A 17,815-nucleotide genomic window follows, 5' to 3' on the forward strand; every position below is an offset into this window, starting at 1 on the left:
ATTTTAGTCCAACACAAATAAACCTTACGCGTTAACACAGTAAAAATATCACATACACTGGAATGTTTTTTTCATTACATTTTAAACACTTCCTAGTGTATGTCTTCTGTATGCCTTCATTAATTCAATTTATCCTTTAACCTAGAATTATCTAGTATTGTTTTTAGCCCACACATGAAAAGCAGCAAGTAACCTATCACCAGCTGACTCAAATTTACTGCGACTGCAGTTGGTGGGTAATGTACCACCCACCTCGTGTAAGGCAAAAACAGCTCTTCTCAGGCATGCACTCACTCGGGTCTGTGATGCAGACAATTAACATATAGATTATAATCCCAAATATATACGTCCTCTCAATGACAGCTTAAAGTATCAAACTACCTTGAAAACATCTCACACTCCTACGGAAGCAGGAGAGCAGGAAGTTGCCTTGCAACGATAAGCTGTGAATTTGCACGCTGAGTGTTCATTTGTTGTGTTTATCTGCATCACACAGCGAAAATGCCTCCTATATTGCACTGATTCATCTTGTTCGTTTCATCCTGAATGATGGCAAAATGGAAGCCTCTTGACAAAAACACCTAAGTGGACATTCAGTGTGAAAACACAGACTTGGCACAAGATACCCTGCATATAAAAGCCTCCCTATGCACGAAGCATGTCTGACATGTTTTTTTCTTCCTCGGACAATTAATGTGCAATTCAGAATACATCCTCATTTGCATATAAATAAAACCAGGGACTTGATATACCATCATTTCTGACTCATTTGCAGTACATCCCTTTTTTACTACTGTCATCCAGAAGTGAAACAAGCGTGTTTCTAAGACCAGCACCTTCAGGAAAAAAAAAAAAAAAAAAAAAAAAGTGGGAGGCAAAGCATTAATGCTTGTGACTGGGACCAACAGTCCTCTGGCCAAAACTTGTAGGATAGCTTAATTTGCTGTTGTGTGTGATAGCGGTATGCAACTCAGTAATTCCAGACTGCGTCTAAGGAAAATTGGGTGTTCACAATGTCAGAATCTGCTTTAAAAAAAGTTACAATTATTGCTTTTTAGGAGTTACTTACAGAATTGAAAATGACCTTTCCATATAGGCAGTTATAGTCAATGGTATTCTGATCTGAACTCAGATTAAGGAAATTTTAATCCATGCACTAACTTTTTTGCATCCTCAACAACGTTATTATAGTCTGTCCATGTGTAATTAATATACAGTTTTCTTTTTGAATGGAAATGAAGCTATCATGCAAACTTAAAAATCCAAAACCAGAATCATTTTTGCAAGTCAGATTTCATGTTCATTGTGATACCCTTGGCTATGGTAGTTTGTCTGCTGCTCAGATCACATTTCACGCAAGAGACAGAATATAAAAATAAGCTCTATTTATTGCTCTATAAGCAATAAGCATTGCAGCATTATCAAGTAATAAAGGACCTACACACAATTTATCATACTTCTTGTTTGGAAGGCCTTCTAGGTGATAAATATTTTAATGAAATTCAATACGCTGTAGGTGCATCAGCATGAAATGAATGGATGGTGATGTCTATGTATCAGCAAACACATGAACAAAAATATTCTCAAAACTTTCAGTTAATTTGCAGTCCAACTAGAAACACTTGAAGTCAATATAGGTCAGAAAAATAAATCCATATACCAAACTAACTCCTACCCTCTTGGGAATAAACCCTGCCCTGTGCTCTGTGAAGCATAAACATAATTGTACTTCACTCACTGAAAGGAAAAAAATATTCTTTATGTAATAATCTTGTGATTATTATGTAGTGCTTTGAAAATAAAAAAAAACACTGCTTGAGCCCTAAATCTTATTAGCTTTTTCAGAACATCAGCTCCAAACTTGCCACTCCCCATTTCCTTCTCTCATAACTCTCTTCATTCATGTCATCAGAAGGCATCTTATTTTCAGCAACAACTACTCACTTTTTTTCTTTTTTATGCTGCTGGATGTGCAGAACTACTGTTGAGGTTGCTTGGCAACTAGTGAGATGCATCAGAGAGATAAGGTCCAGAATGAATGGAATTGAAGAGAACTATATTTGGTTTCATTAAGAGATACTGATGCACTCAAACCGTACCAATTTGAATTTTCCACAATAAGGTGAAATTTTGCTATTTCTTTCAAAACACAGAGTCCCACTAAATCCATTAAGCCAGCTCCTCAGACACATGTATGTCTGCCTATATGGAAGATGACTTTTACCTGTGTTAGGGGCTTGGTACAACAAGGAACACTGACATATAGTAAACATCTGGGAAACTTTTAACCCAGGGAGGATAACTGCAGATTTCAGTCTGCCTTTCAGTGTACCACAGGCTGCTGTGCTTCTCCATATACTTTAATATCAAGTTGAAATTTCAAATGAAACAATTTTGACCTGCAGGTCCCAATTTGTTACGTGCTATGCACAAGTAACGAGCAAGAAATTAGATGATATTGAGCACCCGAGACTCCTACAATGGCAGAGAACCGATTAGAAAAAGCAGGCCCAAATGACTCAAGGAGGTCAAAAAAGCCTTATGCAGCAGGCAGTGGAAATATCCCTACCAATTCCTAGTGAAAGAGTTCCTTTCTTATCTCAAGCTCTTCAATGAATTTTCTCTGGATCATGTGAGTAAGAATCAACCCGTCTGTCATGAAAGAGAATCTTCTAACATCACCTCCGATCCTGTCCGATCTTTGATAGGCTTCTTGTTTTCCAAGGCCAGAACGGCCACCAGGAGCAGGCACACTTGTGGCAGGGAAGCTGCATCTTCATAAACTGGATTGAAATTCAGTTCAAAAATATTGACTTATGTTTCTCTAAGAGAGCTACAGCAAGGCTTTCGCATCCGAACAAACTTAAAGTATCTCTACTGGTAAGGAACTAAATCTCACTCATAACTTTTTTTTTTTTTTTGGTATCTTTCTCACATAGCAGTACCTCTACATGTAAATGACATCATGTATAAACATCCTGTTTATGAACCCTGTACAATTCCTGGGGTCCTTCTTTTAAATCCTTCCCAGCAGTTCCACATCCTTCATGAAGTACAGACACAGGCTATACCATTTTAATAACGTTCTTATCGGTGTTGAGGTCCACTTTATTACTTACGCTTCACTTTTCCCTTTTTTATACATCCAAGTCTACATTTGTCTTTTTGCCACAAGAAAGCAAACTCCCCTAACTAACTAATTGACTTCCAAGGCCTTTTCCAATTTTACAGATACAATCTACGTTCTGACTCCTGTGAGACTGTCTTGCATTCAGCTGTATTAAAACAAATTTATGAAGTACAACTTTTAAACATGTTATTCAGATCACCCTATAAAGAGTAACCTGACCTTCCCAGTGTTAACTACAGCCAGTTTGCAGGGAGGGGTTTTAGACTGAATCAGACCGGCAATCTAAGGAATGACTTTATATACTTAACCAGTAGTTCCCTGGAGGCTTTCCAAGTGGTCCCCCTCACTGCCTCTATTAACCACCGTACTGAGATCTATCAGTCAGCCAGCTTTTAAATTGCTGTAATATATACATTGGTAATTCCACACAATGAAGTTTTTAAAATTAAAATATAATGCGATTACATCAAATGGCAGAAAAAAAAGCATTGGTATCAAACAAGTTGATTTTAATCAATCGGATCTATCATCTTCCTGAAGAGGCACAGGTTGATTCAACAACATCTCACTAGATATGCAGCTATGCTGACTATTAATGGTGTTCTCCCTATACACCCTGGTTGTAAGAAACCATCATAATTTAAAGAAAAAAAAACAGCAAATCTGCCCATAGTTGATGCCAAGCACCTAGGTACTCTCTTACTTCAAGGAACAGAATCACTTCCCTTTTTCTAAGGATTATAAAGAATTTAACATTAGTGTTTCCCATAGCTTCTCATACAGTTCCTTTGGGATTCTTGTCCATTATTTATTCTTGTTTTGAAAATATCCATATTCTAACAGATGCTCCTGATACTTGCCTTTGTCACAAACTCTAAACTTCCTTTTCTATTTTCAGCATTGCATAGGATGGATACATCCTCCTTTTTTGTTTGTAAGGAATAAAATACCTATAGAATATTTTTGCCCTCTCTACGTAACTATGCATCATTTTACTTTCTGCATTCAGTAACAAATTTGTGCCCAACCAAATTATTAGATGTAAAACTTTTCATATTGTTTTCATATTGTCCTATGGGTTTTTTCCAAAACTATCAGAAGGGAATCTACGAATTAGAGATCTCAGTGGGTTCCAGCTAACTCCAGAGAGAAGTAATAATGTAAGACTTGACATGTAGAATTTTATTCTAAGACCAAATTGGTATAATATTCCTTTCCTGTCAAAGGGAGATAAATCTATGTAGGCCTCACTTCTTTTTTTTTTTTTAAATAACGTGCATATTAAATGTTACTTATGAACATCATCTACGACTGTCACTTGCATCTACTTCCCCTTCTCCCTCCCTGCCACCCTCCCCCTCTCAGACAACTCTAGGTTTCTAAAGTCTGAAAAAAATGTGGAAAAAACAGCTAACTAGTACGCTGCCTTTTTTTTTTTTGTAAGAAATCCTAGGATTGTACAAAATAATCAGAAATGCTTTAGCAAACTCAGTCTTTTCTTTTTTTTATACTCTCTTCTAGCACTTTACGTTTTAATGCTAGCAAAAAGATATTGAGGTAACAGGACACTATGAAGTTCTCCAGTGATAAACATAAGGAAAGTAAACATATGATTGCATAAGATGCAATTACATAAAATGAAGGACTGTCCAATTAGGTGAAGGCAAAACACAGAGGCAGTACGGGGCATCCTGAATTCCCAATGGCTCCCTGAAACTAGAGTCCAGTGACACAGCTCACTCCCATTTTCAATTCAAAAAACTAAATGGCAAAATAATTACGCTTGCTATTTTTATGTATATGATTGTATATCTCCAGTTATAAACTGTATTTTTATCTACAATGTTCAGCTAAGCAGAATGTGTTCCTTTGAGTAAGTATTTTGAAACAATATTAAGCGTTTTTACATACCAAAAGTAAGAAGTTGCATCTAATTTACAGGCATAGATTGCACTAGGCTTCAAAACCACTACTGAAAATTTAATAACTTCCTACTCCATAGAAATTTAACAACAACAACAAGAAATCCCATAAAGCAAATCTTCCAGTAAGTTGCATAACACGGTTGCCATAAATTACAATGAAACAAAATATCAAAAACATTTAACTTAAACTCCTTACTGACACTGACCTCCGAAAGTGCAGGTGAGGACAGCGGAGCTGGGGCTGCTCTCCCTGAGCTGCCCGCAGCCAGGCACTGGTGCAGCCGCCTGCAGCAGGGTGTTACTGGCTCCCTGAGAGCCCCTCGTACTTCGTCGAGCGTTTCTTCTCTCCCTTTTCTCATTCGTTTAATGAGAAAAACATTTCCTCAGCTTTGCACTGTGCGTAGTTTTTTTTTTTTTTCATGAAAAACACAGTGCTGTTGTTATTTTTTCATTTCAGACAACCAAAACGATGAAGTAAAATTTACTGAATAAATTTTTTTCAGCAAATGCTGTCCTTGTGATAACTATCTTTTGCTTATTAAAAAAAAATATTGCAGCTATAAGCTTTCACCTTTATCTTAAATGGTCTTAAACTGCAAAAGCAATACAAAATATCCAAAGCCATGCCAATCACTGTTACGCAATTAAATTAAAATTCTTGAAATGAAATAGTTTAATTTTTCCACAGCAATGACAGTAACTCAAATTTAGCTACCATATTTATTTTTAAGTTAAGTTACCAGAGTTAAAAACAGATATTCCCCAGTTTGCTGTGTTTACTGTACTTAAATGTCCCACTAGACATTTTTTTGCCTAATAAAAAAAAAATTAAAAACCAAACAAGATAGGAGCAAGGTGTCCCTTCTCATTACAAACTTGAGGAAGAAACCTGCTTTGCTAATACTGGCTTCCTTTCAGCATTTCATGTAACATAAATGTTAATATTAATTAGAAATAATCATAGCAAAGCAGAATTAAAATATCTTAACCTGAAGGAAACAAAATGGTATCTACACACATAGATCGGCAGACAAGCCTGGAGTATTTAAATCACAGTGATTAAGAAGGCAACAGGAAATCCCTCAGCTAGCTGTTAAGTTGCCATCCAAGGCTAAATGTAACACCTACTGGGACTGCAGCGCACCTCAGAAGGAAATACTGCACACCTCTGCCTGCTCCATTAGTTCAGCACTCCTGGGAGGCTAGAAGGGTGCAGCTGGGAGAGATGATTATTTTCTGGTGCCTTAACTAAAAAGACAGGTGAACACAATGACTTATTAAATAGCCCTTTGGAGAATACAGTCAGCAACAAGTAGCTAATAGACACTGTCACAAGCCTTCTCATACTTCTGTAATAACAAACATCTTAAAACAGAACGTCTCATCGTGACATTCCCCTACTACATTCCTAAAAAAGCAGATAATTTTGTCCCTTAGCTGTCAAGAGCATACCTTGATGCATTGTTGTTTCTACGTAACTGAGCTCTTCCTTAAATTAAATTTAAATTCCTCTTAAATAATTCTAATTAACTATATGTTTACATTACAGGACAGTTATAGAAATAATGTTTAAAAGCTGGTGCTACACTTGCACTATATTCTAAATACTCTTGTATGTACTAAGAACTCGAGATTCAATTGTCAGATAGAGGGCATATTGTTTTTGATACATAAGGATTAAAGTTACATTAAAAAAATCCCTCATCAGTGGAAATTCCTTCATTTCAACTCGAGAGCTTTGAACGACCAAGATTAGGGTGAACAATTTATGTATTTCAGTTCTTCATCAGAGATGAGACTTGGGCAGCTCTAATATACAAATGCGTGATGCATCTAAAACTAAAGATAGAGATAAATTTGCCTGTTGATTATACTTCAGACCATTAGCTATGTCTGCCTTCATCTAGAGGACACTCTGGAAGGACGCTTACAAAATCGTAACAGAAGTGTTTTTTAGCTGTTTTCTCTCAGTCCCTCTGATACTGTTGCCCATCTTCAACCAAGTTTGACAGAGTTGCTATTGCAGAGATTAGTTTCCCATAGTGGAAATCAGAGGCTGAGTAAAGGAGAGACCAAAATTAGAGCTCCAGTGAGGAAAAGCAGTATGAGTGCATGCAGTTCTAAACCAGCCACAGCACGTGCTGACTTTCATCCAGGTAGCAGGAAAAGCACAAAAAAAAAAGAAGATAAAGGACAGCATGATCCAAGAGTATTTAAGGACCAGTGTTGCAGAGAACATCAGGGACATAGATTAGAACAAGGACTGTACCAGGTGGAGGAAACAGGAGATACCTTGACAGCTATAGTACCACGGGGAGAACTGCTGACTGGGACGATTGCAGAAAAGATTTGGGAGAGACGGAACACGTTATAGAAATCAGACTGAGCTCAGAACCCACTACCCACAGAACAGTTTATTTTCTGCTTCAAAAAGGTTGAAGAAAAAATGCAAGCTTCGTAAACAGCCAATGGAGGGGTTATTTTATTTTTTTAAACCAAAACTAACGGGTAAAATCCCACAGCTACCATCAAAAGTCAAATCCTCCCAGATCCATTCACAATGTTTTCCACTTAGTTAAGTCCTAAACTTTCTTCTTTCTCTTTTGCTTCTCAGATTACATCACCCATGCTTATTCCACTCTTCATACTCATTACTCTCCAAACTCACTAAAACCAACTATACAGCTTTCTACACTATGTTGATAGCTGCCTATGCATATTTAAAAAGCTTTTGTCAAATCTAAACCTCAAAACAAATAAAGCCACTGCTGTATTTTTGGCCAGTCCCTTTACATGCCAAATCATGTATGCAGGATTCAGTTCTTAATTATAGTATTTACTCACTGTTGGTACAGTCTTGACTTTTGACAAAACTCAATTACACAACTGTGTCAGTTCTTAGGACAAGACCTAAAATAGACTGAAATACATATCCTCCGCCCCTCTCCGCCCACACCTTAACGTTACGGTCTGCGGCACAAATTTCTGTCAAAACCAGTAACTACTCATTCGGCTGGATCAGAACTTTGCGTGGTCTGAGCGGACGTGTACACACAGCTTTTCCAGCACAGCGACACCCCATCTGGGTCCTGGAACAGGAGCTGAGAAAGAAATGCTCTCCGACTCAAGTCCGCAGAAGCCTCCTGACATACACTGCGGTGCAAAAAAAATACGTACCAAGCCTCCCCGCAGTTTTTCAGTGTTACTCAAACAAACAGAAATATATACATATTTTGTTGCTAGTAGGGTTAAAATACAATAAAGTCTGTTTCTTGGCAAGAAACTGATGCGACTACTCGAAAAACATAGTATTGGTACACAAATCTAAGTGAACTGTAAAAACAGGGCAACAATGCTTGTGTATACAAACTAACACTAGCCATTAGGAGGGAATTCATTATTTTAAAAGACTTAATTATAAATATTATACTCTTTTTTTCCTCAATCATAACATTAACTTCCCTTCTTTAAATTCACACAAAATGACTAAAGCTAGAAAACAAAACACAGAATCAGACAGAAAAAGAGCAAACTTACTAAGATAGGAATCATTTCAGTCACAAAGAGATTAATAAAGACCAATCTCCCTAGTTAATGTCATTTACTGGTTTATGTGACATAACAGTACTGCAGTTCAATTTGTAGTGGAACAGATGTATACAGAAAAGATTTGAAAGCATCAATGTCTACTTCTCCTTCCTCACCAGACTATTGAATCTACGGGAAAAAGGAGAAAAAAAATCCAAAAGTTTAAGAGTTGATTTGCTTTACTTAATTCTGGTACTAAGAGAAAACAATTTTTAATAGTACATGAGAAAAGCAAATATATTTGTCATCCAAGTCTTGAAAATAAAGTTATTCAGTTCTGCCTCTACCATCACCATTAATGGATTTCATAAATACACAAACTCCTATTCAGCAGTTCATAATACCAGTTTATGAAATAAGGTCATCATTATACATCATCATTTGGGAAACCGAGGCTCAGGATAGTTATTTGAAGTCCCCTATAACCTCAAGACTTCCTGAATCCTAAATACTATCCAAACTTACTAATCACAAAGGCATATTCCCCTTATTTGTCAGTCTCCATAGTGAATTTCGTAAGTTGCATTTCAACAATTTATTTCTATCTAAATATTTCTGTTTGTCCCAGATTTTCCCATGACACTTCAGAATTGTCTATTACCCTTGCCAATTTCCACTTTCTAAAATCATGCATGACAATGACGCTCTATCTTTAGAGCCTGTCAGCCAAACCCACAGTGATCACAGAGGGGAAAGACAACCAAAACAACAAAAAAAACTCAGTGAAAGGCCATCATCTTAGAAGCAAAGAACCCTAGTCCCCAGATAACACAGAAAAGAGGTTTTTCTTTCCTCTCTTCAACCTGAATTATGCATTTACACTAATTTCACCAACTACATTGTTTACTCCTCCTGCCTTCCCTCTTCCATTATTAATCCTTTCTGGTTCATATAGATTACCACCTGAACTTCTGCACAGTTAAAAAGAGAAAATTTTAGCTCCACCTTTTCAGTGGATGCTAACAAAATGCAGTACACGACAGCAGAGACCTATCCCTCTGGAACAGCCTCATGAAAAGACAGCTGAAGTGTTGAGGAGGGAGGGAAGGAAAGGAAGGGAAGTCACAGGCTTCCTGCTATTACGAGCCAAATTTAAACCCTTTCTACATCACGAGGGGCCCTGCTGTTGGCAGTAACGCAAAGAGTAGAAAAATTGGTTGATACGGCGTCTTCATCATGCTTAAAAGGCAGCTCTTCCATGTTAAAGATTAGGCACACCGGAAGAATACTGCTTGGAAGCACAATCCCTGTCGTTTATGAAATTGCTGCAGGAACACGTCAGTCAACAGCAAGGCCAACTTCAGCTGTTCTGCGAGTGCTGCAAGTGGGCAAAGCCCTTCCAAAAACTCCCTCCAGAACAACGTGTGCTGTAGACAACACCTTGCTTCTCCAATATTCTGCCCTGCTGACCAGTGCCACAGTGCTGTTACCTGCCACGCGCCACCCTCAGAACAGACGCAGAAGAAATATTTCTGCCTCTAGCCCAATTATGGATTATAAAAGGAACATTTTTTTTTTAAAACCAGCCTTTACTGTAGTTAACTTAGCTAAAACTTTAACCACCTTCAAATTCACCTTAGCATTGTTAACTATTAAGCACATTAATTACCTGGAACACTCGATTCCATACATTTCCTCAAATAACTAATTAGCTAAAGTGATCAAGGACTGGAATCCCAAAGGAAATTCTTCTGGTTTTGTAGAACTACATAGATTTCGCCTTGCTCAATGCCACAACTCTACACAAGGCCAATTAACATAAATGTGTGTGACAACTGTCCCTTCATCTATTTACAGGCAGAACCTTAAGAAGAAAACAAATAAAAAGTCCCCACACTCACTAAAGGAAGCTAGTGAATTTAGCACTGGATATCCTGTGCAGTCACCAAAAATTAAGAGTATTTGAAGAAATACTGAAGAAAAATACACTGAAGAAAAACTTTTGATTCTCTTGTTTTTAGCATGTTAGACATTCTTCATAGCAGGTATCCTCTTTCTGCTTCAAAGATCAATTATCAGAGGACAACCAAATCAAAGGCAAACAAGTTTTAGATAGGACTTTAGATTTCTTTCAAGCCACGTGATGAAGCTGCATCAACAGAAATAATTCAAAACTACATTTGTGTACATGGACACACACTGAAGACCATCTTCACCTCCGGCATACTAGCCTTTACAGCCTCTCTGCTGTTACGCGTCACATCACGTGTGGTGCTGTATGCGAACGTATTTAAATGTTTCTGTCAAAAGTCCTAGAATATAAAAGAAGTAATGCTTTACTTTTCTTACCCTTCCAAAAAAATTCTACGCTCTCTCTCACGTTAGCTAAATCCCACATTATTTTCCCAGTGCATAAGTAGGGAAGAAAGGGAAAGAATCAGGAAAAAAAAAGCAGGGAAAGCAAGACAGCACAGGAACAGTTAGTTACTTTGAAGAAAAATGCGAGTTATTTAAGGACTAATGTGTATCTTGCAAGAACTTCAAAACACTGAAAGACAGCCCTCTCCTCCTATGTAAGGAGTATGTTATGATCTACTGATTGTTTTTGGCAATGAGAACCAAAAAGTAGACTAATTACAACTTGTACATTTTATATTTACTGCTTCTTAATTTTGATTATAATATACCTGAATGTTCCTGAATATATACTACCCACAAAGGCCTGCAAGACAATACACCACAGGGTGGACAACCTGTGGCTCCTGAGCTGCGTGCAGCTCCCCAGCAGCTCAAGTGTGGCTCCCATACTGGGGTATGCTACGTGATTGGCAGCAGGGCTGTGCTGGCATAGGGGCTGCAAGGTAATCCAAATCCCTTGCTATGAGAAGACAGAAGCCAGCAGAGGCTGCTGAGGCCAAATTTGCCATGTTGCCCTGGAATCCAGCTGCACGTTCAGCCCAGCCCAAACCTCCAACCCAGAAGCGACATACTCGAGGAATGCAATGCTGCTGCTAATCCCAGAGACTGTCCCAGTCCCTCCCCAGCTCTGCAGGCTGTGTACAATGGGCCCCTGGGATCCCAGCCACACAGATTTTGGTATGCAGCTTGCTGAGTTGGGAAAGTTATCCACCAATGGAATACAACTTTCGCTAAACACCAGCATCACCTCTTTAACAGCATCTGCATACTTAGAAAACTTAGAACTGTGTTGCTTAAATTGATTGGTATTTTTAAAGGTGCCAAGGATCCCTGACTTCCGCTTTTATTGATGAATGCTTTACTTAGCACCAGATTTTGAGAGATGCTGTATCAAAGTCAACTCATGCAAATCTTTTAAGTCATGCAAGTCTTTTAAGAGGTCTTTATTAGCAAGAGCAGCCAAAAAATGAAGACTACTCGCAAGTGACAGGACGTAGGAGCAGGCACTTATGAAAAGGAACTGTCTTGAAAAAGAAAATATTCCCTATAAAGAGGAGCTTAAAAACACATAGCACACAATGTAGTTTATTATGAATCAGCCTGAAGTTCCTTCCAAAAAGATTCTGTACCTTATCATGAACTAGTGTTTAGGGATTAGGAAGTATTGTTGAGGCTCCTTAGCTAAACATTTAGCTCAGAATTAACTACTGAAAGACTAGTGAAAGCTTAATCTTCCCAAAGAGACAAGAGACACAAAATAAATCATACTGACTAGAAAGTAGAAGATGCTAGTACAAAAATACTGTTTGAGAACGAGAAAGATAAAAATTGTCATATCATCTAAAAAAGTTACACAAAGAAAATAAACTCTGAAATATCAACACCTTAATTCAGTTAGAATTACTTTAGCAAGTTTTGGTACACACACACACACGAAGACGCTTACAAGCAAAAACTAACATCCAGGAAATCTCTTCCCACTCCCTAGCAAAGTTAGATGAGAAGTTAGCAAACAAATCTTTCGTAGACAACAGGTTTTCATTTTTCTTATATTAATGCCAATCCCCTCCTCACAACTATCAAAAACCTAAATAGATTTTAAGCATAAAAAGAAAAACTTTTAGAAGCATATTTTATCACAGACATCTGAACAAGCAAACAGAAAACAAAATCTGACCAGTTACCCTAGAAATTCACAGTACCGTCTTATTTTGTGAAGATACAGAAACAAAAGCCCTACTTGCTCTAAATAAAGAAAACTGCATTCATTTTGTGCACTAACGGGAGGCAAGTTTACAGCAGCATGAATCAATGTACTATAGCAGAGGTAAATCAGTGTCAGCCATGTTGTGAAAGAAACTGCAGTTTTAAAAAAAAATAAAAATCAAAACACAAAACTTAAGCCGTAATCAAATCAGCTATACTGAACCTTGATACAAACCCTTTTATGCCATTAGCTCTTACTTATTATTGGTGCTTGACTTCTTCAAGTTAATGTCTGTTAATCTTATCTAAAACTACACATCCAAATTCTAGAGACCATGATATAGTAACAAGAAGAAAATATACCAAGATATAAAGCAGAACTAACAATTATTGTGTGGTACACAGAGGTATGGTGAGGTGTAAAGTGAAAAAGAAACAAATGCACTTACTCAGCATTAAATCCATTCACATGCAAGATCCTCATCTGTTTGACTATTGTGCTTTTACCGGATTCACCAGCACCTAGAAAATGAAAGTAAATCAAATTCAGAAGGAAGCATGAGTAATGAAGGGAGATCATTTTTTCTTCACGGTAAAAATTGAGAAAGTTGGTTTTCTCGGTGCAAGAGCGAAAAGTGAAAGAAAAAGAAATAATTGCCACTGGAAACTTCAGTTGTAGCTAAAAATAAATGCCCAGCTCAAGTCATGTGTCAGATCTGAATCTTGGATCATTTCACTGTCCATTTTTCCAGTGTCAACGTTAAAAGCAGATTGCTATGTCTGGAGGGAAAAAGGAAAACTTCAACATTTTATAGGGGACAAGATAGGAAACATCAAAATCTTCTTGCATTGTCACCACTATATGATGGAAGGAAAGACTGTATGAAGTCTATATTAAACAGAAGCATTTTTGTTAGACCCTTAAAATATTTTATGTTTGACTGCAGTTATCACCTCCCAATCATTAAGACCGTAACTTAAATCACACGAAATAAGATATATGGATACTCACATCTGAAAAAGAAAGGCATCCTCTTTAAGCCTCCACCCACAAAGCTACAGAAGTCTCCTTCTCTAACCCATGTCTTGTAAGCAACCTCCCACCCCCTCTACATGTCCTAAATCAATTACATACCCAACGAGACACTAAGACCACTTTGCGTGGCTGCATGCTCCAAATTGCCCCCCACAGCTCTCCTCCAATTTCCTCATTACACCTTAAGTACAAAAATAAAAATAAAAAAAAAATACTCTCCTCTATTTTCCGTAAGTAGATGTATTCTATTTCTGCCATGCTGCACGGATGCCAATGCACAGGGCAAGTAACTCATCTGCCTATAGTACCCATTTCTCCACGCACACTGAAAAGATCCGAACAGCAGCATTTCATTGAGCTGCTCCAGATAGCTTTCTACATAAAGCAAACATATTTTTGTAAGAGTAGTATCAAAACCTGGTAGAATTTACAAAGATTCTTCTCTGCATCTCCTGGCTTCTTGTTTATTCCTCTCATTACCCTAGGTCTCAACAACAGACACGTATGTTGGAGGCAGAATGGGCACAGAGGTACAGTTTGTATTTATAGGATGCCAGGCCCCTGCTAGCACACACTGACAGCACAAGCCTCCATTTTGAGCCTCGTGTTCAAAATTGTATTTTAGCAGTTATATTTCAAAGTTCATTTTCTGACAGATGCATTCCTCTCTGCTTTCTTCGTTCTTTTCTTTCTCCCTCATGGATTCTTAACAGTCCTGCTCTTCTCTCCATAAAACCTGTTTGCATGTTTTGCCACCGTAATATCAGAATGTTACTCCTTTTTCCTCTCCTTGCTGACTGATGTTTATAAGCACATAGAGAGCAGTTTTTGTCTACAACTCTTTATGCAAGCACCATTTCCCCTTAAACTACTGTTATAATGCGCATACTCTGTCTCTTCCTCTCCCTTTCAGGCATATTGCACCATGCAATAAAGACAGGCAGCAAAATTAATCAAGAATGAGTATCCTCAGTTAAAAGAGAGACGGGGTCCACTTCACAACTACTAATTATTGAGGAATAGTAGTATATGCTATCTTAATATTTCTATTAACGATAACATTTCAGATGTAACTTTAAATTATGTCTTTTAACCAAAAGCATCAGAAGCCAAAATCTTTACGTTACATGCTCCAAAAGAGGGGGAGATTGCTTTTGCTACAAATGCCCATAGCTTGGCATTGACACACCTGGGTTCTTTGGATCAGATGTAACATCAGTGAACCAAAATTAAGCGTTACTACTAAATTTCTGAATAAATCTATTTCTATAATTGGCAGCTTATTATGGCTCTATTCTTGCAAACAACTATGCATACATTTAACTTCACCACCAAGGATAGTTTCCATTAATTTCAGTGAGACTACTCACAGCAGAAGAGGCAAGCACGGATACCAGGCATGGGGCCTGCAAGGTGTTATAAACCCGCTAGAATATTTAGCAGCTCTTCTTTAGTGTTATCTGAATACTATGTGAAAATATTAAGACTACTTTGCACCTTCAAAGCATTTTTTTCCATTCCACGTGTCTCATAAAGCCAGTAAACTCAACATAATAGGAACATGAGCTCTTTCACTTTTTACAAGTCTGTTACAGAATGCCCGCGATTCGTGCAGCCACTGTCAGAAACTGCAGCAGCTGAACTATCACATTAATACACACACAGATGATCCTACAGCCACCACTAAACATCTGCAGAATTTTATTTACAAGTATCTGAACTATTTTTTCAGTCAGCAAAACTAAAGAAAATAAAGAGAAATTTCACTTTAGCCCATCAGGTTTCTATCTTACAGAAGTAACCAATGTGATGACGAATTGTTTCTTTGCATCTAGGCAATGTCCAGCCTCAAATCCCACAGTCTGAGAGTCCCCGAGACCCGAAGTCCAAGTTATCCTGTTAAAAGCCTTCTGCTGGAACACCGACGGACTTTTCAACCTTGCAGGTGCTGCTATAGTTCTAGTTACTTCTCCATTTACGTTAAACCTCCTTCTTCCAAATAGCAATTTGGAATAGCAATTAAAAGATTTTACCGGTGACAGGACATGCCTAAATTCACATCCTTCAAGAATTCTTTTTTTTTTCTTCCGCGTTGTCTCACAGCAGAAGTGAGTCAGTTCACCGAGGCCTAGCCTCCCCTGCACACTGAAAATCCCGCACAACACTCACAAGCAGTCCCTCTGAGCGACTGAAACAGCCAAGATCCCATAACTGCATCTTATTTGGAAACGCTACCCCAAAACCAGCCTGCCAAATGTTTTCCTGCTCCCTGTTTGACACCGATTTTGAACCTTCCCCTTTCCAAACCCCATGCTGTATTTCCACGGGCACCTCCCGAGAGGCAGGAGGGCAGGTAGCCGACCTGCCCGCCGGGACACCCCACGAAGGCTGCGAGCACTCCGGGCGTTAATATTAATTAATGGCTCGCCAAAACGAGCCCGAGGAGCTCACCGGGAGGACGAGCCCGTGCCCGCGGCCAGGCCGGCACAGACCGCTCTCGGCCCCGAGCTCCGCTTCCCTCCGGGACCGTCACCCTCCCTCCGTCCCCCGCAAGGATTCCCCGGCTTCCTTCTTCCTCCTCCTCCTCCTCTCCCCTGCCTTCCAGCGCCCTTCTCGGCACCTCGCTCCCCGCGGGCAGCCCCGGGCCTGCCGAGCGAGCGCCGCGGCCGCCCCAACCTCCGCGCCCCGGGCAGGCCCCGCGGCGGGCGGCCGCCCTTCCCTTCCTTTCCTTTTTCCCTTCCCTTTTCCCTTCCCTTCCCTGCCGCCCTCCCCGCCCGGGCCCGCCGCCCCTGTCAGCGCCCTGCCCTGTTTCTCTCCCAGGTTCCCCTCGGGCCCGCCGCTCCCGCTTCTCCCCGCTTTCCCCCCCTCGCCGCCCCGGCATCCCCGCCGCCCTCCTCACGCCGCGGCCCGCCCCGGCCTGCAGCCCTCAGCCTTCCCCCCCGGTACCTGCCCTCCCGGCCCCGGCTGCTGCCCGAGACCTTCCCCACCACCACCACCACCACCACCACCGCCGCCGCAGCCCCCCAGCAGGCCGAGGAGCCCGGCGGGCTCCCCCTTCCTCAGCGCCCACCTCGGCGGCGGTGAGCGCAGGGGGCTCCCGGAGCCCCCCCCCCTCCCCTTGTTACGGCTGGGCCCGGCGGCTCCGCTTCCCCGGGCCCCACGTCGCCCCCCCCGGCCTCGCCGTGGCCGGGCAGGGGGCCGGTGAGGGGCCCCGCCGCCCTCCCCCGTCCCTCCCTCCGTGTCCCTCCGGCGGGGAAGGAGCCGTCCCCCCGGCGGCCCCCCGGCCCCCTTACCCAGCAGGAGGAGCCGGTGCGTGGCCCGATAGACCTGCTTGTCCTTCTGCAGCTGCTTCTCGATTTTCTTGTTGGCCTCCCGCTGCGCCTTCTCCTCGTTGCGCTGATCCTCCGTCTTGCTGTTCCCTAAACAGCCCATCTTGGGCAGGGGGAGGCAGGGGACGCGGGGCGAGGGGACGGGAGGCGGCCGGGGCTGCCGGGGGGAGGGAGGGAGGGAGGGAGGGAGGGAGGCACTCTCCCGGGCTCCCTTCTTCTTCCTCCTCCTCCTCCTCCTCCTCCTCCTCCTCCTCCTCCTCCTCCCCCCCTACTCGCTGCTGTGGCGGCCGCTGCCCAGAGCCAGAGACATGGAGAGAGCCGAGCCCGGAGCCGGCCAAGGGGGGGCCGATGGCGATGACTTTGCTGCCGCTCCGCCGGGCCTCCTCCTCCTCCTCCTCCTCCTCCTCCTCCTCCTCCCCGGCAGCTGCAGCTGCTTCTCCTCCTCCCCGCCCCCCCGCGCCGATCCCCTCAGCGCACCTTTCCCCGGGGGGGCCCCGCTGCGGAGCGATCCGCGGGGCGATCCGCGGGGATCTCCGCGCCCCCGGCCGGGCCGCCGGGCTCCGTCAGGCGGAACAGAAATCACCCCCCTCGCGCCGCACGCACGGGGAAAAATCCAGCTTCGGTGCCACCCCCGAAAAAAATAATAATAATAAAAAAATAAAAATTAATAAAATAATCCTCTTTAGATCCAAGGCACCGGCTCCAGGCGCGGAAAACCTCCCCGGAGCCTCGGCAGGGAGGA

The 17,815-nt window shown here is 41.3% G+C and overlaps 1 protein-coding gene across 2 annotated transcripts in view; it reads right to left on the reverse strand.

The window, feature by feature from the left end:
• Positions 1 to 17,815, reverse strand: part of GNAS (GNAS complex locus) — a 151,140-nt gene that overhangs the window by 79,928 nt on the left and 53,397 nt on the right. Inside the window, exons 1-2 of one of the 2 annotated variants that reach the window (XM_035547999.2) lie at positions 17,038 to 17,472; positions 13,158 to 13,230 (exon numbers count right to left, since the gene is read on the reverse strand). In XM_035547999.2, the coding sequence (XP_035403892.1) occupies positions 13,158 to 13,230; positions 17,038 to 17,176 (212 nt within the window). In that variant the 5' untranslated portion in view covers positions 17,177 to 17,472. Of the gene's footprint in view, positions 1 to 13,157; positions 13,231 to 17,037; positions 17,473 to 17,815 lie in introns of those variants that run through there. The other variant, XM_035547997.2, reaches the window with a different exon arrangement.

The sequence above is a fragment of the Cygnus atratus genome, chromosome 16, assembly GCF_013377495.2.
Source record: "Cygnus atratus isolate AKBS03 ecotype Queensland, Australia chromosome 16, CAtr_DNAZoo_HiC_assembly, whole genome shotgun sequence".
Lineage (NCBI taxonomy): Eukaryota > Metazoa > Chordata > Aves > Anseriformes > Anatidae > Cygnus > Cygnus atratus.